We start from the raw sequence: 24,338 nt of genomic DNA, 5'->3' as shown, positions 1-24,338 counted from the left end.
ACGACCCGGTCCGGGCCACCATTCAACACCTGTATGAACGGTGCCTGACCCGGCCGTACGATTGTTTGAGCCGCCACCAGGGAAAAAGATTTAGACATCGAATTCGACGGGGATAATAGCACGCCCCTCACACCGTCCTTAACCTGAAAGGGTTTACAGTAACGCAGCGGGATAAGCATTTGTGAGCCTAATGGAACCTCTACCGTGGCAGCGACCATGGCGTTAACTGCGTTACCCGGGGGCGAACGGGCCAGCAGGGAAGGCAGGAACGACATCCTACGACCCCCCGGCATTTCCAAACAATCCTGGTCGACCAGTATCTTAAGTGGCATGTGGCGCAAGAAATCCGTGCCTTATAGACATGGGACGGCCAGTGAGCGAGAGATCAACACCGATCCTTTGGCGGTAATATTACCGATAGCAATACGCACATCGACTTGCCCGAAAATACCCATGCTACCCCCATTTGCGGCTACACACGCGTCATTAACCGGACGGATTCGTGACGTGGGAATAGAGAAAAGATGAAAAATGACATCGGAAATGATGGTGGCAGATGCGCCAGTGTCCACCAAAATACGGATGTCGATGCCCTCGATGGTACCCCGAACCGTCGATGAGCCCGACGCCGCAGCTACAACCCTACGAGCCAATTTTTTCCATTGTGTAGTAGAGCGAGGTAATGACACAGAAGAACCACAGTTATCACTTGAAGTGCAACTATGTGTGCGAGTGGATGAATGATGTGACAAGACCCGCCGGGTGTCCGATTTGTGCCGACTCGCCCGAGGGTGTCGCGGCTCAGCGCCCGGTGGAGGAGATGGAGGTCCACTCGGCGGAAGCGGCAAAGGCGAAGGTCGGCAGCGGCAGTCGCGGGCAAAATGGCCCCATCGGCCACACTTGAAACACGTGGCCGTCGTCGGCCGGTGGTCGGTTGACCCGGCCCCCGCACGTGGTCGGCCCGCGTAGTCACCACGCTGGTCGCGCAGCCGTCGTCTCGGAATCCAGTGCGGAACAGCAGCCACCACCTCGTCGTCGCCGGAGTCATCGGAGCAGTGTACGACCCGTCGTGGAGACCACCCCAAAGGTGGGCCGTCAATTTCCGGTTTTCCCGTCCACGCCGCCATCTGATCCCAGCGCTTGAGGTTAAATTTAGCGTCCAAACAGCGCGCCACCCATCGCAATGTAAGCGGTTCGTGGCCGCATACCGGCAGCGAGATGTTGAGTTCCTGGGACAGCTCCAGCATACGGGAAAGAATGAGAGGATCGAGGTGATCAGCCATCGCGTCGGGGTAAGCGGCCATGGCTAACGCCACCAGCGCCCCCCAGTAAGCCAAAGGCGACTCCTCTGATCCTCGACGACGTGACATAAATTTTCTCGTGGCTGCCGTCGGCGGGTCGTAAAACTCCGCCATTTCTGCGAAAGCATCACGAAGCGTCTTCTTCTTGGACGCCGGGATGGATCGGAAGACCGCCAGGGAAACATCATCCAGCAGCGTGGGCAACGCTTCCAGCGCCTCCGCCTCCGTCCAACGCACGGATCTAAAAGCTGACTCGAAGCGCCACGTAAAAGCACTCCAAATCGCCCCCGGCGATAAATTCTTTGATCTGTGGAAGACTATGTCCGCGGTTGCAGGCAGACGCCTCGAGCGTCTCATACTCCGCTTCCCGCGTTCCGCACGTCTCCGTCAAAATGGCGTCCGGTGGCCGCGTGGTGTCAGCCTCGTGCAAGATGGCGTCCAACGGCTCCGTCGCCGCCGCCCCGCCCAAGATGGAGGACACCCCCCGCGTGGCAGGAGCAATGGCGGACGTCGTTTCCCGCTGAAGATCTTCGTCCTCGGCATTAAGCTGAACCGCTGGCGGCCGACCCAGGGCCGTAGAGGACGCGACTGCTGTCACGAAATTGAGCAAAATCGCGCGGAGCGACTCGATCTGCTCCGCCATCAGCCGCCATCCTTCGTCCGCCCTCGAGGTCGTCATTTCTTCCTCCCGTCGGCGATGAGCGGCATCGAGGCGAGCAGCAGCCGGAGGCAGAGGAGCCGTAGCTCCCAGCACATCGTCCTCGTCCGTCTCCACAACCTCCTCCGATGGAGGGTCGGGTGGGTTCTTCTTTCTGAGGTGCTTGGACATCTTGAAGATCGTCCAAACGGTCCCAGAAGAACTTCTGACACCAATGTAATAACACTCTGGAGACGGCTTGTGGGATCGGTCCTTTTATTTACTTTCCTCAGTTCACAAACACTCCCCGTTGCTGGCAGGCAACGGGAAGTGGGCAGACAGATTGCAAGAGACGCACCGCCACGTGGCACTCGGAGCCCTGCTCGCGCGTGGCCCCTCTCTCTCTTCGTTCCTTGTCTGACCACGTGTCCCTCGGCTCTTCCCTTATTTAATGCCTGGGTCACGTGGTACGCTCCAGCCAATCCTTAATAGCCTGCGCTGAATGTTCCAGATTCCTCCATCAACTCCCGGGACCACGCCCCTGACTTGTCTTCTCATTGGCTGAGGCCAAGAGTAGCATAACCAATCATCCTAGCTGACATCCCTCGATCACGCCAGGGCCATGCTCTAAGGCTCTCCCCCCATTGGCTGTAGAGCAGGACCGGCAGAGCCAATCACCACGTGAGCCGGACATAGGCTCTCATTACATATATATACGTGTCAGTACGTGTGTTGCTGTGTATGTGTATACGTGTCAGTAGGTGTTTGCTGTCTATGTGTATACGTGTCAGTAAGTGTTTGCTGTGTATGTGTATACGTGTCAGTAGGTGTTTGCGGTGTGTGTATACGTGTCAGTAAGTGTTTGCTGTGTACGTATATACGTGTCAGTAAGTGTTTGCTGTGTATGTGTATAAGTGTCAGTAGGTGTTTGCTGTCTGTGTGTATACGTGTCAGTGTTTGCTGCGTACGTGTCAAATGACACCCCTGGCACCCCTTGCAAACGACATGTTCCGTTTCAAGGGATTTCCCGGTGGGATATTTTAATAAATAAAATAAAGACATAAAACACTCAACCTCAAGGCATTCTTGTTTTCTTCATAGGTCACCCAAATGCTGGACTCTATGCTGCGTATCACCATTCAAACTCATTACCATTCACACTCATAACAATTGAAACTCATAACTATTCACACTCGTAACTATTCACACTCATAACAATTCAAACTCATAACCATTCACACTCGTAACTATTCACACTCATAACAATTCAAACTCATAACCATTCACACTCGTAACTATTCACACTCATAACAATTCAAACTCATAACTATTCAAACTCATAACTATTCATAGTCATAACCTTTCCTAGCAATTGCAGGGCTGCACGTTTGCCTTTTAAGGGAGGGGCAATAACACGGCCCAACTATAATACATTCACCCCTTTTTGCAGATGGTTGTTTTCATTGGTCGAATCCGATAGGCTGCCCTGGTGAATGCTGCAGTTGCATTTAACCATAAACACTGCACGCCATCTGCTTCACCTACAGTGGACGTTAAACGACGATCCCGTGGTTGCCGTGCAGGAATGAGAGAGAACAGATATTGGAAGGAGGCAAATTGTGTTCGTTGTGTGCAAGGAGAGCCCCGGGGCAGCTAAAACACCAGCGAGGTGGCACAGTGGGGAGTGCAGGCGGTGCATCTGCCAGACGGTTTCCATCGCGCTATTCACCCATAGCACCTGGGCCTGCCCTGTGACCTCCTGCCAGCAAGTGCCTTCCGCACTTCAAGCGATACCCTCAGAGTGCTGGACCCTCCTGAAAGATACTCCTGAGACTCGGTTTAAGCTTCCCTGGCTAAACAAAAGCCACTTCCTGCTCAAAATGAGCAACTGAGGCTTTCGCGACCAATATTATTCATAATCAACGTTTTTGGGTTAATTCTAGATTTGAAGCTTTCGTGACTGCAAGGATTCATACTCTTAGTTTTTTCGGTAAAGTCACGTAGGTAAAAAATGAAATTAAAATTAATAAAAGTAATAATAGAAATTAAATAATAAAAAATCACGACGTTTCGGAGGCAACACAAGTCTCCGTCATCAGGTGGGACCGTCACAGCTAGATTTGCTGTATCAAGTGATGGGTTAGATCGCGTTATTTATAAATGTGTCGCAACCCTCCACCACCCGACACGGCCAATCAGCAAAAAAGTGTCACGTTGACAAAAGACAAATAGTTCACTACTTTAGCCCACCGATGTGTTGAAGCGTGAAACCACAGCATTTACAATCATTCTGGCGAATTGCCCGATGATGCTGGATACAATTACCAGCGAAACATCGTACTCAAAAATTGTAAATGTTGTGGTTTCACGCTTCAACACACCGGTGGGATAAAGTAGTGAACCATTTGTCGTTTGTCAACGTGACACTTATTTGCTGATTGGCCGTGTCGGGTGGTGGAGGGTTATGACACATATATAACGCGATCTAACCCAAAAACATTGATTATGAATGTGCAACTGAATCTACTGGTGCTCGCGTTCTGCTTACAGCTCTGAGCTAGTGATTGAAATCCCACCTTCCTATGGTGGGGACGATGCTATCCAAAGAACAACCACAATTTAAACTCCATTAAGCAGGTTATTTGATGTTAATCAATTTAACACATAGGCTTTCGCGAACAATATCCATAATAGAGTTTTTTTGGGTTAGATCGCGTAAATATATGAATGTGTCGTTAAACTCGCCACCACCCGACGCAGCCAACTATTAAGGGTTGTCACGTAAACAGAACATGCCAATTCGTCACTAATACAGCACACCGGTGTGTTGGAGAGCCAAGCCACATTTACAATATGAGTATGACGTTTCACCAGTAATTACAACTAGCTTTATTAAATCTGTATATCGCCTGATGAAGCTAGTTGTAATTACTGGCGACCGAGTCTCGGACCGTTTTCTCAGTCATCGCTCGGTCTGTTATCAAAACTGTGCAGTACAGCACAGTACCGGGACCAGATCTCAGTACAAAACGCTGCCACCCGAACACAGATTCAGTTAATTAGGTTTGGATTATTTGGCACAGGTTTAAAACACCCATTGGTCAATACTTTCTCATTTATATGCGACGGGTCCTGGTTACACCACAAGTGAATCCTGGTTAGGCCATGCATCAACGCGGTACAACGGGCACAGAGAAGGCCAGTAGCATGCAATCACGCACACACACAAAGCGTTGGGTGCAAAACGGCACTGATTTTAAACGGGGGGAAAGAAAAAAATACGTTAAATTTGAAAGTCTGCAGAGCTTTATAGCAATTACATAAAATTGTAATCGCACTTATATGATGGTGATAAGAAAATCTGAAGTCCAAAAGTTTATTTAAAGTAGGATAAGGTCGGTTTAAGGTTTTATTCCCAAAACGTTTCCGATCAGTTAGGGTGCCAAGGCAGGTGGTAACCCGAGTGCCAAGCCAAATTAAAGTTTATTTTATCCCACTCACGACTTCCGGTCAAGTGAGAGTGCATGTTCACAAATGGCTAGAGGTTCGTCTCGCACGCTCTAACGCCGTAAATCAGAGGCCCTAAGCGGAGGAATGAGGACTGGATCCTTCCCCGCTGTGTGCGCCCGCGTGTACATTTCAATCCCGAGTTGTAAATTGTGTAGCCTTGGAGTGGAGTGGGGTTTCTTGTCTTGCGCTGTCACTTTTTTAACATAAGAGGTTATATGTTTTGGTTAGATCACAAAAATATAAATGCGTCGTTAAACCCGCCACCACCCGACACGGCCAATTAGTAAGGTTTGTGACGTAAACGAAACGTGCCAATTCATTACTAATTCAGCACACCGGTGTGTTAGAGAGTAAACACACTGCAACATTTCCAATTGGAGTACTGTGACGTTTCGCCAATAATTACAACCAGCCTCATCAGGTGACAGCCAGAGTTGTGTGTACTTTCTAACACACTGGTGTGCTAAACTAGTAACTAGTTGGCACATTTTGGTTATGTGACAAACCTTACTAATTGACTGTCAGGTGGTGGCGGGTTTAACAGCACATTAATATTTGCGTACTAAAAAAACCCTCTATTTTGGATAGTATTGGTCGCAGAAGCCTACTACAACTACGTGTTGAACTCACTCTTTTTTAATGAGCACAGGGCACCAAAGGTGCAAAAAAAAAATCAAATGACCAGCAACAAACAGTAGGATCTGAAATTGTAACGGATAATAGCGCAACACGTTTTTTTCTTGCAATTGAGCAAAAGGTTTATCTTTTATAACTTTGGGAGGAAGAGAGGCGGTGAGGGGAGGTGGATTCCCAAGTGGAGCAGAGTGCGAGGGAAATAGCAGACGGATAAATGAGGAGGTCTGCAGTGTGCCACGCGAGTGGTTGAGTGGATTAGTGGGTGTGGGTGCAGTGTGTTGTGTGCGGAGCAGTGAGTTGTGTGGGGAGCAGTGAGGCATCGGTTAGCGCGCTGCGCTCCGAACCGGCGACCTGAGTTCGGTTCCCGCTCATGGCAAACACCAGTGACGATTATCTGAACCGGTCCTGGGCCTTCCCTAGGTTGACTCGGCCTCAAATGAGTACCTGTGCGGTGTGTAAACATCACCACTGGGGAGACAAAAGCGGCCGGGCGTGGTGTTGGCCCCCATCCCCTTGTGTGCCATGCCGGCCTTCATGGGTGCTCACAAACAGCACTTGCCCCAACAGTCTGTTCAGAATATACCGGGGGATCTTTGTATTTGTAGTACGTTGTTGTGACCTGCAGTGTAGTGGTTGAACACTGTGATGGATGAGATACGAAACAGTCTGGTAGATTGAGTAAGGATCACGGGAACAGTAACAGTGGCAGTCGTAGCGATAGAAGACCGATAGGGAGGCAACTGACTCCTGGTGAGCGAGCAACTGGAGCAAAAACCTGCGTGCTGAATCATCAATCATCCCGACTGCTGCGCCACTCTGAATTATATCCATTGCAGTGTTGTAGGAACTGGTTGCTTCATCCCGGCTATGACAGCAGCAGCAGGATTCGAACTCCACCTGAATTTGTGATGTGTGCAACAGCAGCGGTAATGATTGTTAAAGAGGCTTTGGCACGGAATAGAAAACCAAGCTTCATTGATACCCCTTATCTAGATCAGTTACACAGCCATTCCATGACAGGTCACGTGAGATCATTAAGCAGATTATAAGTTGTACTATGGATGAGAGCATCATCGTTATAAATGATGGGAGGAACTGAATTGCCAGTCTGATGCAAAATTAACAGTAAATGCAAAAATTGTTAATGAAACGGAGGGAAATGTGAATGACCAATCAAAAGTAACCTGAGAACATTTTAAATGACGGGGAAATAGCCAATTGGTTCTGGCTGCAGTAAGTTATTGAACGTAGGGGCTTGCCAAATTGTGAAGCAGCTGCATACTATAATTATAGCGGGTTCGGTTATATAACAGGTCTTATAGGACGGGTACACTGCTGCGGCTGTCATTATAGTCATATATAATATGCAAGCTTCTGCAACCAATCTAACGATCCATGATTGACTTTTTGGTTCAAATGGCAAGAGTAAAATGCTGAAAAATAATAATTAGGTTTTACCCTTTCTGGCAATAAAACAGGAGGTGTTAAAATGTTTAAACAACAAATAGAAACATTTTTCAAGGCATCAAGTCTGCATTAACCACACATAGTTGGCAAAACATGCAAACAAACATGCTGTGATAATATATGTGTAATAAAGGACTCCTTCACACGATGGGCCAGGCCCCAATGGCGGACGGCTCAGCCCCACTCGAAGGCTCACCGCTTTCAGGCCCGCCGCGTGGCCGATCCGGCCTCATTGCCGGCGCCACCAGGGTGACAAAATCCAGCAGAACGGCCCGCAGCGATTCAAGTTGGACCGCCACGTGGTCGCTGGAGGACGTGCGCCGGCGGCCGTTTCTTCGTCGTCGGAAGACGTAACAAGTGGGTTACGCTTTTTCAAGTTCTCGGCCCTCTTCCTCGATGTTATTTAGCCTTGAAAAAGTCCACTTCTGACTCCAATGTAATATAGGACTCCTTCACGATGTTGCTCTCCGTTGGTCCTTTATTTATATTCTTCTACTCCGCACCCTGCTGGCTTCCTCCTCGGACCAGCGTCGTCTCTCACGCGCCCCGCACACTCTGCAGCCACCCCGCTGCTCCGTGTGCCCCCGCACACTCTGCAGCCACTCTGCTGCCCGTGCACTCTGCACGCTCCGCTAGCCACTCCCCTAGCCCCGTGCAACCTCGCACGGCTCCGCTAGCCACTCTGCTAGCCCCGTGCACCCCGCACGGCTCCGCTAGCCACTCTGCTAGCCCCGTGCAACCCGCACGGCTCCGCTAGCCACTCTGCTATCCCCGTGCACCCCGCACGGCTCCGCTAGCCACTCTGCTAGCCCTGTGCGCCCCGCACACTCCGCTCTCTCCCCGCACACCGCTAGCTGGCGGTGTGCCAGCCCTATCAGCCACGTGGCTGATGGCACGGCGGCCACCCAACGTGGTCTCGCCTCTTCACTCCATCGACTGGCCTGATCTCTTCCGGGCTCCCTCCTATAACCTCTCTCCCACGTGACCCTGACTCTTCCCTCTCGGATCGTCACATCCGGCCTTCCCATTTACGCTCGCATTACATATGCATTGTCTTTGAAACTGATTGGCCAACACCAGACAGCATTCTTCATGACCTTGTCTCACTAGTGTTAGACCAGAGAACGCCAAAAGGCGAACAGTACAAATACAAACTTGATTTGGAGCTTTCGTGACTGCAGGAATTACTCTTTGGCTATTTCGGTAGTCACATAGAAAGAAAAAATAAATTAAATAATAGCATACGACGTTTCGATTGTAACACAAGCAATCACCATCAGGTACAAATGAAAGAGAAAAGAAACCTAGTAAACTTAGAAATAGAATGCAATGCAACACAGAGAGTCGGCTAACATAACAGTCAATACCCTACCTGGTTGATTACGTTCTTCCAAAGATTGCTAAATATGAGAGAGAGACAAAACACAGACACGGAGACACATAGACAGACACATAGACAGACACATAGACAGACACACAAGCAGAGAGAAATAACAGAGACACAGACAGAGAGAGAAAGCAAACTTAAAACCTCCCTGTCGAGGTGGTTCAAACTTGATTTGGAGCTTTCGTGACTGCAGGAATTACTTTTTGGTTCTTTCGGTAAAGTCACGTAGAAAGAAAAAATAAATTAAATAATAGCATACCACGTTTTGATTTGTTTTTTCTTTCATTTGTACCTGATGATGATTGCATGTGTTGCCAGTATCCAAAAATGATCCCATAGATAAGAGTAATATGTGTGTTGAGGACCCTCCTCCACCCGACACGGTAAATTAATAAAGTTTGCACGTGCTGAACAAACGTGCTAAATTATCACTGCTTTAACAGCACCGGTCTTGTTGAAGAGAGGAACACACTTCTGGCAACTGTCTGATTATCCTGGCTGTAATTACCAGCCAAATTTCCATACCCAATGTTTTAAATGTGCAGATTGCTTCCCAGTAACAAAGTGGCACGTTTTTTTGTTTGTTAACGTGACAATGCAATATAGTTGGCCATGACGGGTAAGTGGGGGGGGTGTGTACATCGCACGTTTCACTCGCGTGATCTCAAGTGAAACGTCAATTGTGAATCGCGGTGTTGCAACTCTCGTGTAGGTTCGCTTGCTGCTGTTGTAGGAACTGTGTGCAATCATTTGTGTGCTTGCATTGATTGGTTCAAGCGAACCTGGCTCTGCTGATGAGACACTGAATATTGAAATCAGTCCAGAGTTTGCTTGTGTTGAACACATTCTGCAGAAATTGTGTCCTCTCAAGTGGCTATGTGGCTGATGAGATGTCAAAAAATACTCTTTATGTTTTACGTGGAAGGACAGACATATGGAGGCAAATTGTCTGATTATTTATTTTGCTAGCTATATTCTCCGTTTTATATCATGCACAGTGTTGTATTTTTCACCTTTAAGGGCATGATGGTATTCAGTCTCTTTTCTGTTTTTAAAAAGGAAAAAAAATCCATGCCTGGTTTCAAGGAAAGGCTTTGGTCGAGGTGGGTATGTACATGAGCAACCTTTGAATATAAATAGGCAAACGCATTTTCTCTGAACATGTTTAGTGTGGTGTACGGAGGCACACACTGGCGTTGGAGGCAACACGTTTATTTAACAGCTTCCCAACAGCTTAACTCTAAACGTAACTGGTTCAACATCTAAGTGATAACTATACGGTTCACTACGTGAGTAGCGGATTTACTACATGAACGGGTCAGTCAGCTTACATGCTGCCTGACCCACGATGCCGAGCGAAGACCGAAGATCCGGAGACGATGAGAAGCAGGACCCCAGGATGATTCCACAGACGAGCCAAGAACGCTCTCGGCACTGCCCATTTATGATCCTGAGCATGACCTTTCCCCTTCAAGGCCTTTCCTGAAGGATCTCGACCAAGCGTCACGTGTCCCTCAAGCCCCCCTCGGGCCCCCCTCACTACCCCATCACGGTTACATGCCCTCTCGGGTTCACCAACACTATCATGTCCTGACTAGCCCTCTCTCAGGCCGCCACCAGGACTACCAGGACTATGCCCCCTAGGGCCCGTTCGCATACCATACTCATTCTGGCCCCAGAGAGGTTCCAGACGCACAGTAGCACTCTTATGACAGTGGCTGGTGCTAACACCATAGCGACACCCTTATCGTCACTACACATGTGTCAATCAACATCACTGAACGTCCTTGCAGAGCAAGACATTTCCAACTCACAGGATTTTGCACGTGAGATATTTGATTTTAAATAGTAAACGTTAACAAAAAAAATGCCAATTAGCGCGAGTTCCAGGACAGGTGGTGCAGCAATCGAGGAGCCAGCTTCTCGCAATCGCATAGGCAGTGAGTTCAGATCCCAGCTAGAGGTTGACTCAGCCCATCTTTATCACTCCCTCTGGGGTTGCTAAAATTATTACGCCCATTCTGGGAAAGTTAATAGTTGTAAAACTGTTTTTAAAAAACTATTAAACTATTTATTATTTTACCAGGTAAAGCCCACTGAGCTATGTAGGTTTTTCAAAAGTGACCTGGCTATCACAAATGATAGCTCAACAAAGTGGCTTATCATGTGGACATTTATAGCAGCCAAATACTCTAAAAGCACGTTTTTAAATGTGGAGGGAAAACCCGGAGGACCCGGAGAAAAATCCACGCGACCACAGGGAGACATGCAAACTCCAAATATAGTCGTCAGGGTCAGAATCAAACCCACGATCGCCTGCATACCAGGCGAGGTAGTTAACGTCTCGTATGGATAGATTTGGCCCTGCCAATTGGAATGCAGAAATTAACTAACTGCCTCTGCAGCATTGTAAACAAAGATTAGCACCAAGGGCTCGATGCTCACTCACGCAGAAGTCACTTTGACTTTGATCTTGCGTGTGCGAGGAGGTCTCAGTTACACACACCACTCTGAGAAGGTCAAAGGAGCACGTGGCAGGAGGGGCACTGCGGGCCTAATAAGGCAGTAGTGGCTGTCTGTTGGATGGAACAGATGTCTGAGTAGGGCATTTGGAATGGCAGCTAGGAGTTGGTAAACACTTTAGCCCAGATGCTGATGGGAAGACACCTTGGGCAAGGTGGTTATTGTATTGTGGAAGCAGTGGTTCGTCGCTGCGTTGTTTAAAATCAACAGTGTTGACATTAATACACTAATATGGCTCATTCCCAATATCTGTCTTTCCACGTAAAAAAAGCGTTTTTTTACATCCCATCAGCCACACGAAATTCTGAAAGTGGATGATTTCCGCAGCATTGATTGAATGCCAGGCTTGGTGTCTCATGAGCAGAGTAAGGCCTGCTGGTGAACTCCCAGATGTTGATATATATATATATGGGCCAAATGTTATTTATAGGTTATGGGTCCTACCCTTTGGGTCTTTCGGTAAAGTCACGTAGATAGAAAAATAAATTAAAATCACGACGTTTCGATTGCAACACAAGCAATCGTCCTCAGGTAAAAAATATAGCAAGAGAGCTGCTGAAGCAGGGTGTTATATAGACCTGAGATGGGTGCAGCCCAAGGGTAAGTGGACAGGGTTAGAGAAGGAAGATTGAGGGCACTCCAAAGCTGTTGGGCTGGCCATTGTATTGTGAGAGATTAGCATGTCAATGTAGCCACCGCCACATCCAGGAATGCAACTCAGAGAGTCGGAAATAACTGCTAACATCGGCAGGTAGGATGGAAACATCACAGCCAGTTATGACTTAAATTGGTTAATAACGTCCTGCTCAGTTTGTACCCATCTTCTCGGATAAAATTGTCTGTGTTTATACATCTGGATGGCTTCATGAACTAATCTTTGTTGATAGCTAATAGGTTTGCAGAGTACCTTCGTCTTGGAGAAATCAATTTCATGTGTGCTCACAGCATTAAAACAATGATCATCCACGGCCGAGGTATTGGTCCTACCGTGTTTCAGATCTGCCTTATGTTCACGAACATGGTCCGAAACAAATCGCTTAGTTTCCCTAATGTAACTACTGCCGCAGCCACAGCTTAGTTTTTATGGGTCCTAGTTTGACGCAAAATTAAAAAATACGTAGCAGAAAATAATCACAAGCAATGTGTACAATATAAGTAACAAAATACATTTTGGGAAAACTAGGAACATGTTAGACATAATCCTGTAAATCAGAACTCAAATGTTCCATCTAAGCATATATATCTGTTGTTAACCAGGTAAGAACGCAAGAGATCAGGATGGTCTCATTTGGAAGTTTTCCATACCTCCGATTAGCAAAGTTGACTTATGTGCAGTGCAAAATAGTTCAGCATGCATGTGGGTCACCTGAATAACCGAAATTATGAAAGAAAAAAACGTAGAAATATGTTCAACAATGAAGAAAATATAAAGCAAAGACAATCAAATGGAAATCAAATCAACAACAACAAAATAGATATCAGAGTGAATAAGACCACGTTAAATGAACTGGTCAGTTTTGCAGCAGAGGTAACACTCTTAATTAGTCGAGCAGTAATATGATTTCATCAGCTACGTGAGGCTATGCGGAAAGTCACTCCATACATAGTTTCAGGTCTTCTCAGTCAAAGTCATGCCCGAACTGGACCCCTCTGAAGGAACATCTGTGCAAGTTTGAAACATTCCGGCTGGCCTGCCTATGATCCATCCTCGATTTAACCAGACTGGATTGTGTGAGGAGCTTGCAGATCCTTGAAAGATCTGAACTTCGTCCCATCAGTGATCTACTCTGGCAGGAAATTATGTATAGTTTTGTTCATGTAGCCAACATCCCCAGTCACCGCATGCCCAAGCAGAGTCTGTTTCGTCAGATTAAGGGGGCTAAACAGGTGTGACACAGGCTAGAGATAATATAGGCACATGTGGTATGGGAGGATGTGGAGCCGTGTGAACTTGCGAATAACTCATATCAGTGGTATCAATATCGACTTCTATGAAGCAGGCTCGTGAAGGATGTTACTGGGCAGTCACTCCAAAAACAATGGAGGTCAGAGGAGCGACACTCTCAACGGCGAGCGGAGTGCGGGGTGAATAAAACGCAGCAAGTTGGCACAGTAGGGAGCACAGTTGGTGGATCTGCCAAGTCACCTCAGTCAGTCGACCCATGGCACCTAGATCTGTTCCGTGACGTGCCAGCGAGCCTTCGGACACTTTAAATGGCCTCAAAATGCACCTAGCCGGCCACGAATGCCGTGATGACATCATCGCCACTTTATTGGCGGCGAACAGCTGTTGTTGTTGTCATCATCGTCGTGTCTGTGTGCAGGTTCTGGACCCACACTACGGGATGTACGTGTGGCCCTGTTCCGTCGTGCTTGCGCAGTTCGTGTGGCACAACAGGGCACTTGTCAGAGACCAGCTCGTGCTCGAGGTGAGAACGGTGCCTGGCACACAGCTCACGTCCTACCTGGGCTGCCGTAGGATTAAAATTAGACCAAAACCATGACAAATCGCGCGGGGGGGGGGGGGTTACGTTCTTTGAAAATGATCGCGCAATCGGCAAAGCTGCGATCCCAAAGCTCACAAAAGTCGAATAGGAAAAAATCGAGTTTTGGTTCATGGTTCGTAATACAACCCCTTTTCTTGTTTATGTTATCCTGTATGACCCAAACATGAAACGGGAACTATTTGAATGCAAAATATGATTCATATTTTCTACAGTATTACATATGACTTGTATAGTAAATGTATTGAATTTAAAAGTTACGTAGTGTACAATACTGTACTGTATACATTCAAGTAAACCTGAAAATAAAGATGAGGTTCATGACGTGTACAAAAGACATTTACTCCCTATTAATGATGGTGCGTCTATTCTTCTGCAGCAACATCGCAAACAGTACAGTTAGCGCACTGTACTTCTTTCAGATGCGTACTGTACAAGAATCTCTCAGTCAACCCGTAAATGGCCGAGCCACATGGGGGCACGGTCGGCGAACCGTACCTCGATAAATTGGCGCGAATGCTCACATCCGCAATGGGAAAACCCACGATGAGCAAAGTTTGAATGTATTGGACATTTAGCTATGCAACACTCAGATACCTCCATAATAGAGTTTGTTTTGGGTTAGATTTCATAAATATAAATGTGTTGTTAAACCCGCCATGTTGTTGTGGGTTTACCCACGATGAGCAAAGTTTGAATGTATTGGACATTTAGCTATGCAACACTCAGATACCTCCATAATAGAGTTTGTTTTGGGTTAGATTTCATAAATATAAATGTGTTGTTAAACCCGCCATGTTGTTGTGGGTTTACCCACGATGAGCAAAGTTTGAATGTATTGGACATTTAGCTATGCAACACTCAGATACCTCCATAATAGAGTTTGTTTTGGGTTAGATTGCATAAATATAAATGTGTTGTTAAACCCGCCATGTTGTTGTGGGTTTACCCACGATGAGCAAAGTTTGAATGTATTGGACATTTAGCTATGCAACACTCAGATACCTCCATAATAGAGTTTGTTTTGGGTTAGATTGCATAAATATAAATGTGTTGTTAAACCCGCCATGTTGTTGTGGGTTTACTCTCCAACACACCGGTGTGCTGAACTAGTAACGAATTGGCACGTTTTGTTAAGTGACAAACCTTCCTAATTGGCTGTGTCGGGTGGTGGCAGGTTTCACAACACATTTATATTTACTCGATCTAACCCCAAAAAACCTCTGGTTAATATTGGTCGTGAAAGCCTACATGTTACTCTGATACTTCAATACAGCTCTTTATTGGAGTGATATTAATATAGCCACGATCAACAAAAGTAAACCCAATGATCATATCATATAAGGCTGGAAATACTGCAGTTCCTATACTCTTTTATTCTTTCGGTAAAGTCACGTAGGTATAAAATAAAATAAATCACGACGTTTCGGGTGCAACACAAGTGTCCGTCATCAGGTGGGAAAGCATGGTCTGCTGCTGAGGAACACTGTTTTAAAAGGTTTGAAATGGGTGTAACCCAAAGGTCATAAAGAAGTGGCCGGGGCTAGTGATGTTAATGTGAGAAATTAGCATGTAACTAAGAAAGAAGGTGAGCGGCCTCCTAGACGAGGGCACGGAAGTGGCTATGTCAATGTGAGAGATTAGCATGATGTTAATGTGAGAAATTAGCAAGTAATTGTAAGATAGGAGAGCGGCCTCCTAGACGAGGGCACGGAAGTGGTTATGTTAATGTGAGAGATTAGCATGATGTTAATGTGAGAAATTAGCATGTAATTGTAAGATAGAAGGAGAGTGGCCTCCTAGACGAGGGCACGGAAGTGGCTATGTTAATGTGAGAGATTAGCATGATGTTAATGGGGGATATAAGTATGTAATTGTAAGATAGGAGGAGAGCGGCCTCGACGAGGGAGTGCAACCCAACATATGAGCATGAGAGATCTAAGAGAGGCATAGAGAGAGACACAGAGAGTCAGAAATAACAGCTGACATAGGCAGGTCGGATGGAAACATCACAGTCAGTTAAGACTTTACCTGGTTAATAACGTCCTTCCAATGATTGCTCAGTTTGTACCCATCCTCTCGGTTGAAGTTGTGTCTGTGTTTATATATCTGGATGGCTTCATGAACAAATTTCTGAAGGTAGCCGGTAGGTTTGCAGAGTACCTCCGTCTTGGAAAAATCAATTTCGTGTGAGCCCCCAGCGTTAAAGCAATGATCAGCAATGGCAGAGGTATTAGTCCTACCGTGTTTCAGATCTGCCTTGTGTTCACGAACGCGGTCCGAGACGTGTCGTTTCGTTTGCCCAAGGTAACTGCTGTCTCAACCACAACTCGATTTGTAGACACCAGGGTATTGCATGTCAGGAATCACTTCCTTTACAGATGGGATTAAATCGCGGATTTTGTGTACTGTGTTGAAACGAACCTGGATCTTGTGTTTGTTTAAGATTTTGGAAGAAAAAAATGGTAACCCCTGCTATGTACGGTAAAATTATGGTTATGGTTGGATCCTCAGAAGGTTATCTCCGCATGGCTGGGGAGACAGCTTTGCGGATTGTATGGTCCGAGTATCCGTTCATCCTGAGGGCTTGGTGTACGTGCTCCAATTCACTCCTTGACTCAGTCTACCAGACACAGACTGTTTCGTCTCATTCAGAATCATAATATTTATTTATACTGGAGGAATCCAATGAGCTATGAAGCTCTTTATTCACAGATGTCCAGTAGGGGCGGGTAAGAACGTTACAACAAACAATACAAAACACAATGTGTTGAATCACCACACTGTAAGGTCACAACTAGAGACTCACTCACTCACCCACTTATTTACCACGCTGCAGATAACACTTTTATTTCTGCTCTTCCCTCGCACTGATCCACTTTGAAATCCGCCCCCTCTCCAATCACTCAAAGACTCACAACTGCAAATGATTACTAACAAACAGCACTTCTCAGAGTTATAATAGATAAGAGTTAGCACGTGTCTTGAATTGAGCAAGGTTATTATTGTATGAGCTTGGGAAAATAGATGATGGGAGGGAAATCCAAACTAAGGCAGTGTGAGGGATAAGCAGAAAGAGAAGTGTTGTGAGCTGCAGACGTGGTAAGTGGGTGGGTGAGTGGGAGAGTACGTGAGTCGGTGAGTAGGTAGGTGAGAGATCAGGTGTTGGGTAGCGGTTAGCGCACTGCACTACGAGCCCGGTGACCCGGGTTCGATACCCGCTCATGGCCAATACCAGTGACAATTTACCTGAACCGGTCCTGGGCCTCCCCTAGATCGACTCAGACTCAAACGAGTACCTGGTGCGGTGTATAAACATCACCACTGGGGAGACAAAGGCAGTGAGGTGTGGTGCTGGCTACCCACCCCCTTCGTGTGCCGTGCCGGCCTTAATAGGTGCTCGCCAATAGCACTTGCCCCAACAGCCTGTTAAAGGCTATACGGGGGGGGGGGAGGAGGAGTGGTCTTTGTATTTGGGTGAGCGGGTGAGCAGGTGAATGGGTCAATGAGCAAGTGAGCGGGTGACTGAAACGGTTTGTTCCCTTTCTCGTGTGCTAGCTCGGGGCTGGCACGGCATTACCGGGCATCGTGGCTGCCAGGTGTGGTGCCACTGTCACTCTGTCCGACCTGCCCCGGTGCCTTCCTAGTTGCGCTCACAGCTGTCGGGTCAATGGCCTCGATGGCTCCGTGCCAGTCTTGGGTCTGCGCTGGGGCCTAGTGACCCCCTCGCTCGTCACAATGCCGCCCCTGGACATTATCCTCGGTTCCGATATCCTCTACGAGCCACGTGGTGAGTGACACAACACCCTGCTGCTGCTGCCCCTCTCCATGGCAGCCTGTGTATTAACCTCTGTGCGTATAATTAAATGTTCCACGGTGACCTGTCCCCGTACAATGCACTGCCGATGTGATGGTTGCAATGTCGTGGGGGTTTGCTCTGTTTTAACGTTCTCCTTCTTTCGTATTAATTAATAGCAGCAGCAGATTAAATATGTAATTTTATATTTGTTCAACACAATATTGGTCGCGAAAGCTCGCGACCAATATTAACCATTATAATATCATTGTCACCTGATTGAGGCTGGTTGTAGTTACTGGAAAAATATTGTACTACGAATTGTAAATGTTGTGGGTTTAACTCTCCAACACACCGGTGTGCTGAACTAGTAACCAATTGGCACATTTTGTTTATGTGACAAACCTTACTAATTGGCTGTGTCGGGTGGTAGCAGATTTAACAACACATTTATATTTACGTGATCTAAACCAACAAAACCTCATGAATTTCAGATGTTGTTATCCACTCAGTTGTCTGTTCAGAAGCAGAGTAGATGTCGTCCATTCCTCCTTTAGAGGAGTGAAGACCGCAGCAGTGGCAGAGTGTTCACGATGGTGGTCGATGGTTTGGGATTCATGGCCACACTCGCAGGCCACCTAATCTTTGATGCGCTATTTGTGCATCAGGTGGCCGCATCGGCCACACGCCCCCCAGTCCCGTTTCAGAATCAGAATATCAAATTTATACTGGAGGAGGAATCCGATGAGCTATAAAGCTCCTTTTCACAGATATCCAGTAGGGGCACGGGATAATAACGTTACAACAACAAACAATACAAAAACACGATCGTAGTGCAAAGTATAAGAAAGGTAAACAAATAACTCAAATACATGCAAATGAAAGTAAACCACCCCCATCCTACCAGGCAAAGTTCACTGAGATATTAACTTTTATTTCAGAAGCAACCTGGCCACAAATGATAGCTCAACATAGTGGCTGATCATTTGGACATTTATACCAGCAAAATAATCTCATTCGATGGTCGGACCATTGGCAGCATGCAAGGTTGAAACCTGGGAGGTTCGACCGCTAGGGCCCCCTGTTAGAGAGACGTTCATTTTTAATGTTTGATCAACAGTGTTCACCAACTGCTGGACTCTCATTACCAACTTCGGCAATACTTCTGCGGGGCCCCTCCATAGGAGACTCATGTCAAATTGTAACGCCGCCGCCGCACAGTATCTGCTCACTCGATCACGTAGAGAGAGAGAGGACAACTCGAGAGGTGCAAGGAAGAATAGCAGATGAGCGGGAAGTCGGCGCATGCAATAAGCTCACGTGCGAACAATTGCCCAAGGTCTGCTGTCCTCCATATGCAGGTGTTATCTGCCAATTAACACGGTTGGCTATGTACAATGCGAAAGAAGTTGAATGTGCACACATACCACAGATAAAACGAAACGTGCAAAGTGGAAACGCTCAATCCCACAGACGGAACAGGTGGAGCCCACATTTTTGCTGTGCCGCCTTCTCCTGGCAGAGCCAGAGGGTATGGTTCATTCTCGACACCCACCCACGGGGAATGGAGATGAAACAGATGTAGATTAAATCTTGACTTAAAGCTTTCGTGACTGCAGGAATTCATATTCTTGGGACTTTCGGTAAAGTCACGTCGATAGGTTCCTATCTAAACGTAGATCGGTTCCTATCTGAACCAATCTATGTGACTTTACCAAAAGACCCAAGAATATAGATGGAGATTAGTCCTCACATTGCTGTACCCCCTTTTCCTGGCGAGCAAGAAGGTATGGCTCATCCTCAACGCCCACAGGAAGGGAGTTTCGTAACATCTGTGGGGTGATCCACCAACCCTCACTTCTCCCTGTACAGCACTGGATTACCAGGCACATGCATAGCCATGGGTGGGGGAAGCGTTAAGTATTAGATTTGTGAAGTTGGCATATGTCATCTCAGTCGACCAACCCATGGCACTTGTCTGTTCCATGACCTCTTTGTCAGCGAGGCCTTCAACACTTCATGTGGCCTCAAAAAATGCACCTAGCCTGGCACAAGCGGCGTGATGACGTCACCACCACTTAGTGTTGAATGGCTATTGTTGTTATCTGTTTTTAAGTTTTCAGTTGTATTTTTACTCTTTGAGCAGTGCGGCTATTAATACACTGTTCAAAGATATGTTATCTCCTTCGCCTGGAATACAGGAGTTCATGGGTTCGATCTCGACCCTTGACGCCTGTATATTTAGTTTGCATGTTGATCCCTGTGGTTGTGTGGATTTTTTTCCAGGTCCTCCGGTTTTTCCCTCTACATGTAGAAACGTGCGTTTAGAGTATTTAGCTGCTATAAATTTCCACGTGATAAGCCACTTCGTTGAGCTATTATTTGTGACAGCCAGGTCGCTTCTGAAAAAGAGCTATATACCTCAGTGGGCCTTACCTGGTAAAATAAAAAAAAGTTTTTGTTCTTTTAGTTTTCATTACAACAGAGGATTCTGAGGTCTAGAGCAGCTTGAGGAGTCTTTTAATTTCCTCGCTGTGACCCATACCTTGTTTCCATGCGTGGAAGGGGGTTGCTTAATTCAGAACTGAACCCTGGGTTTATTCTCATTCCTTACTCGACGTATCTTCAAGGAGGGAAATACACATTGAGCATTTTAAAAAAAGACCAACGGTTGTATAGATTTTATCAATCCGTTTTTTAAGCCAATTGTTTAGTGAAAGATCTTATTTGTGTTGTGAGAGAGGTGGTTCTGCTGGAGCAGCTGCTGGAGCAGAGAAATTAGCATGTCAATGAAAGACCCAACAAGACTGGTACATTTTAGAGAGAGTTGTGTGGAAATCCACCCCGAAGTGACCGAGGGAGAGAAAAAGCGAATGGACCTATGAGAGCCTGGTAAATTTTAGAGAGAGAAATAGGCATTACTCTTTGGTTCTTTCAGTAAAGTCACGTAGTAAGAAAATTAATTAAATAATAGAATACGTCGTTTCGATTACAACACAAGCAACCATCATCAGGTAGAACTAAATTTGAGAGAGAGACAAAACACAGACACAGAGACACAGACAGACACACAAGCAGAGAGAGACAACACAGAGACGCAGAGAGAGACACACAACATAGACACACAGAGACCCAATGCCTCTGTGTCGAGGCCTTAAATAGAGAGAGAGGGGGGGTCAGAGAGAGAGGTGGGTCTGTTGGGGCAGCTGCTGGAGCAGAGTAATTAGCATGTCAATGAATCCACCCCGAAGCGACCGAGGGAGATAAAGATCGAATGGCCCTATGAGAGGCTGGTAAATTTTAGAGAGAGAAAAAGGCCGTTTGAGAAAACAAACTTAGTAAACTAGGAAATATAATGCAATACAACACAGAGAGTTGGCTAACATAACAGTCAACACCCTACCTGGTTGATTACGTTCTTTCAAAGAGTGCTAAATTTGAGAGAGAGACAAAACACAGACACAGATACACACAGACACACAAGCAGAGAGAGAAAACACAGAGACACACAGAGAGAGACACTACAACACGACTTTACCCAAATAACCAAAGAGTAATTCCTGCAGTCACGAAAGCTTCAAATCAAGTTTGTGTTGTGATTATTTGTGGATTTTTGGATTTTGATGGACCTCCTAAGCAGTAGATCTCTTAGGTTGTTTCCTAAGATTCCTACAGCAGTGAATTGTTCCTGGAAAGTTTCAACAATGTTGGGTCTGTTCAAGCATAATGTTTTAGATTTAGGCATACGGGCTCAGAGATCAATTGAAGCAAAATAGCGATATTAACATGCCTGGGGTATAGTTTATTAGCCAATTTAGACTCGATTTAAAGCTTTCGTGACTGCAGGGATTCATCTCTTGGTTCTTTTGGTAAAGTCACGTAGAAGGGAAATAATAAAAATAAAACATAATAAAATAATTCTCACGACGTTTCGGCCACAACGCAAGCAGCCGTCCTCAGGTGAAGAACAGGTCTGTCGGAAAGACGCTGTCTTTCCTAAGCAGTAGATCTCTGAGGTCTTTCCGACAGACCTGTTCTTCACCTGAGGACGGCTGCTTGCGTTGTGGCCGAAACGTCGTGAGAATTATTTTATTATGGTTTATTTTTTATTATTTTATTATTTCCCTTCTACGTGACTTTACCGAAAGAACCAAGAACATCAATTTAGACTCGTTATATTTAAATGCAATATGCTAATTCCTTGCCCACCAGGACACTGATTATCATCACAGAATTGGAGCTCAAATGTGTGTTTTGACCTCCAATTTGGTGAGTAGTGGTTGAGTGGGTGGGTGAGTAAGGATTTTGTTGTGACCTATAGTATGGTGGTTGAACAAAGTATGTATGACATAAAACAGTCAGTGTTTTGTAGACCGAGTCCTCAACATCAGTGAAGGACTCAATGAGTGAATGTGATGATAATTCCCAGATTTTGAAGCTGTGCTGGTGACCGTGTCTTACCTTCTCAACAAGAACCCCCACGGACAGTTCTGGACCACCTACCAGGAGCGCAGGTATGCAGCGCCAACCAGGGGCGCAACTACGGGGGGTATGTAGCAGCATTACGCGTCGCATGGGGGCCAGTTGGCCACAAGGGGCCCCGAATCAACAGATCAACAAGGAGCAAAATGTTAAGAAAAATTATTAAAATTCAAATGTATTCATTCAAAATAACCTGCAGTGTACCATGGACCAAGCCCGACTAACGCAGCTGACTATCGTATCAACAGAGCAGCAGACAGTTGTGCGATCCACCCCTTTGAGGAAATCGGAGACCAATGTGGTCAGCATGAAAGCAAGATGCACGATAACTTAATAATGAATATTGTACCTTTAAATATGTTTATTAATACTACCACTGTCCTCTTAACCCAATACATGGTGCAACTAAAATAATATATATAGTGATAGCCTACATATTATTGTATGGGTTAAAAACCATCCGCAGCTATTTCAGTTAAAAGTGAGAAACCAGGGGGGCCCACAGTCGTATTTTGCGTAAGCCCCCCCCCCCCCCCCATTGAAATAGGTCGTTGTGCCCCTGGTGCCAACGCACATGGACACAGCCACTCGATTAAACTATAAAACATTTTTTTTATTTTACCATGTAACACCGACTGAGCTATACAGCTCTTTTTCAGAAGCGACCTGGCCACAAATGATAGCCGGAGGACTCAGAGAAAAATCTATTTAACCACGAGGAGAGAGACACGAAAACTTCAAATATACAGTAGGCGTCAGGATCGGGATCGAACCCATGACCTCCTGTATACCAGACGAGGTAGTTAACATCTGCTAGCGACCGTGGCACCCCTTTCCACCAAAGCGGCCAACATGCTCTTATTGCGTCTCAATAACTGCTGAATATTTTTCTGACTCTCAGCAATTGTTACTGCTGCCAGTACAAAGCAACACAATCGACTGCAGGTGAAAGTGCTGCTCCCAGTTCTTACCTCACAGCACCGGATAGAATTCAGCAATCAGGGTGATTTGATGATCCAGCACTCACTCATCCACTCCGGTCGTCAGTTACCTATGCGTCACTCTGCTATTGCTACTACTAAGGGCACTGCAGTAGCGAGATGTTAACTCCCTCACCTGATATACAGGAGGTCGTGAAGGTGATTTGTTTACTTTTCTTGTACAATGCACTACTATCATATTTGTGTATTTGTTGTTGTAACGATCTTACCCGGCCCCGACTGGACAGCTGTGAAAAGGAGCTTTATTGTTCATCGGATTCCTCCAGTATAAATAAATATTCTGATTCTGATTTTGAAAAAAAGCTATGTAGTTTACATTTTTATATTCAACATTTTATTATCAAAGGCCCACAAGGCCCCAACACGTCAAGGAACCAGCAACTAGCAGCACTGTCAGAGCTGTAACATGAGAGTTAACATGTTACTCTTATTAAGGAAGGTTTTTGTTGAAGATCTTGGGGAAAAAAGAGGTGATGGGAGGGAATTCCAAATTAGAGCAGTTATATCTTTTGATAACTTGTTTGTTATTTGTACATTCTGTTTTGGCACAATGTATTTGTTCATTAATTTTGGTTGGTAGTAGCTGTCTGTAGGATTTGATCCTCGTATAATTAATATCCAGCGTTATGGGATGCAATTAGCATGAATGTATTATCATAAGGGAGGAAGCTGAAAGAAAAATGAGGTGGCCTGCAGTGTGGGTAATGGGTGAGTGGGTGAGAGGGTGGATGAGTGAGTGTGTGGGTTGGTGCATGTGTTGCTGTGAGTACCTCCGATTAGCATGGTTGTTCAACATACGCACATACAGTGTTAGTAGTGGTCGAATACAGTCTGGTGGATGAGACGAGACAGTCGGTGTCTGGTAGAGACTGAGCGTTCAACATGGGTGGAGCAATCAACGAGTGAAGTTCACGGGAACAGTGACCATGGTAGTCATAGTGATAGATGAGTGATAGGGAGGCGACTGACGGCCGGTGAAGCGAGTGACCTGAGCAAATCGGTGAGTGCCGAATCGTCAATCACCCTGACCGCTTCACAGAAAATTTCATTTCCACACGGTGAGTTATTGCACTTGTATGTAAACAGACAATGGT

General features: G+C 46.2%; 1 protein-coding gene across 3 annotated transcripts in view; it reads left to right on the top strand.

Annotated features, from left to right (window-relative positions):
- METTL23 (methyltransferase 23, arginine) overlaps positions 1 to 24,338 on the top strand; it is a 91,432-nt gene that overhangs the window by 51,931 nt on the left and 15,163 nt on the right. Inside the window, exons 2-4 of one of the 3 annotated variants that reach the window (XM_078880719.1) lie at positions 13,786 to 13,890; positions 17,524 to 17,755; positions 22,191 to 22,275. In XM_078880719.1, coding sequence (XP_078736845.1) covers positions 13,786 to 13,890; positions 17,524 to 17,755; positions 22,191 to 22,275 — 422 coding nt within the window. The remainder of the gene's footprint in view (positions 1 to 13,785; positions 13,891 to 17,523; positions 17,756 to 22,190; positions 22,276 to 24,338) is intronic. The other 2 variants (XM_078880720.1, XM_078880721.1) reach the window with 2 other exon arrangements.

Source organism: Lampetra fluviatilis, chromosome 58 (assembly GCF_964198595.1).
Source record: "Lampetra fluviatilis chromosome 58, kcLamFluv1.1, whole genome shotgun sequence".
Taxonomy (NCBI): Eukaryota; Metazoa; Chordata; class Hyperoartia; order Petromyzontiformes; family Petromyzontidae; genus Lampetra; species Lampetra fluviatilis.
The sequence above is the reverse complement of the archived record's forward strand: the minus strand, read 5'-3'. Positions and strand labels throughout refer to the sequence as shown.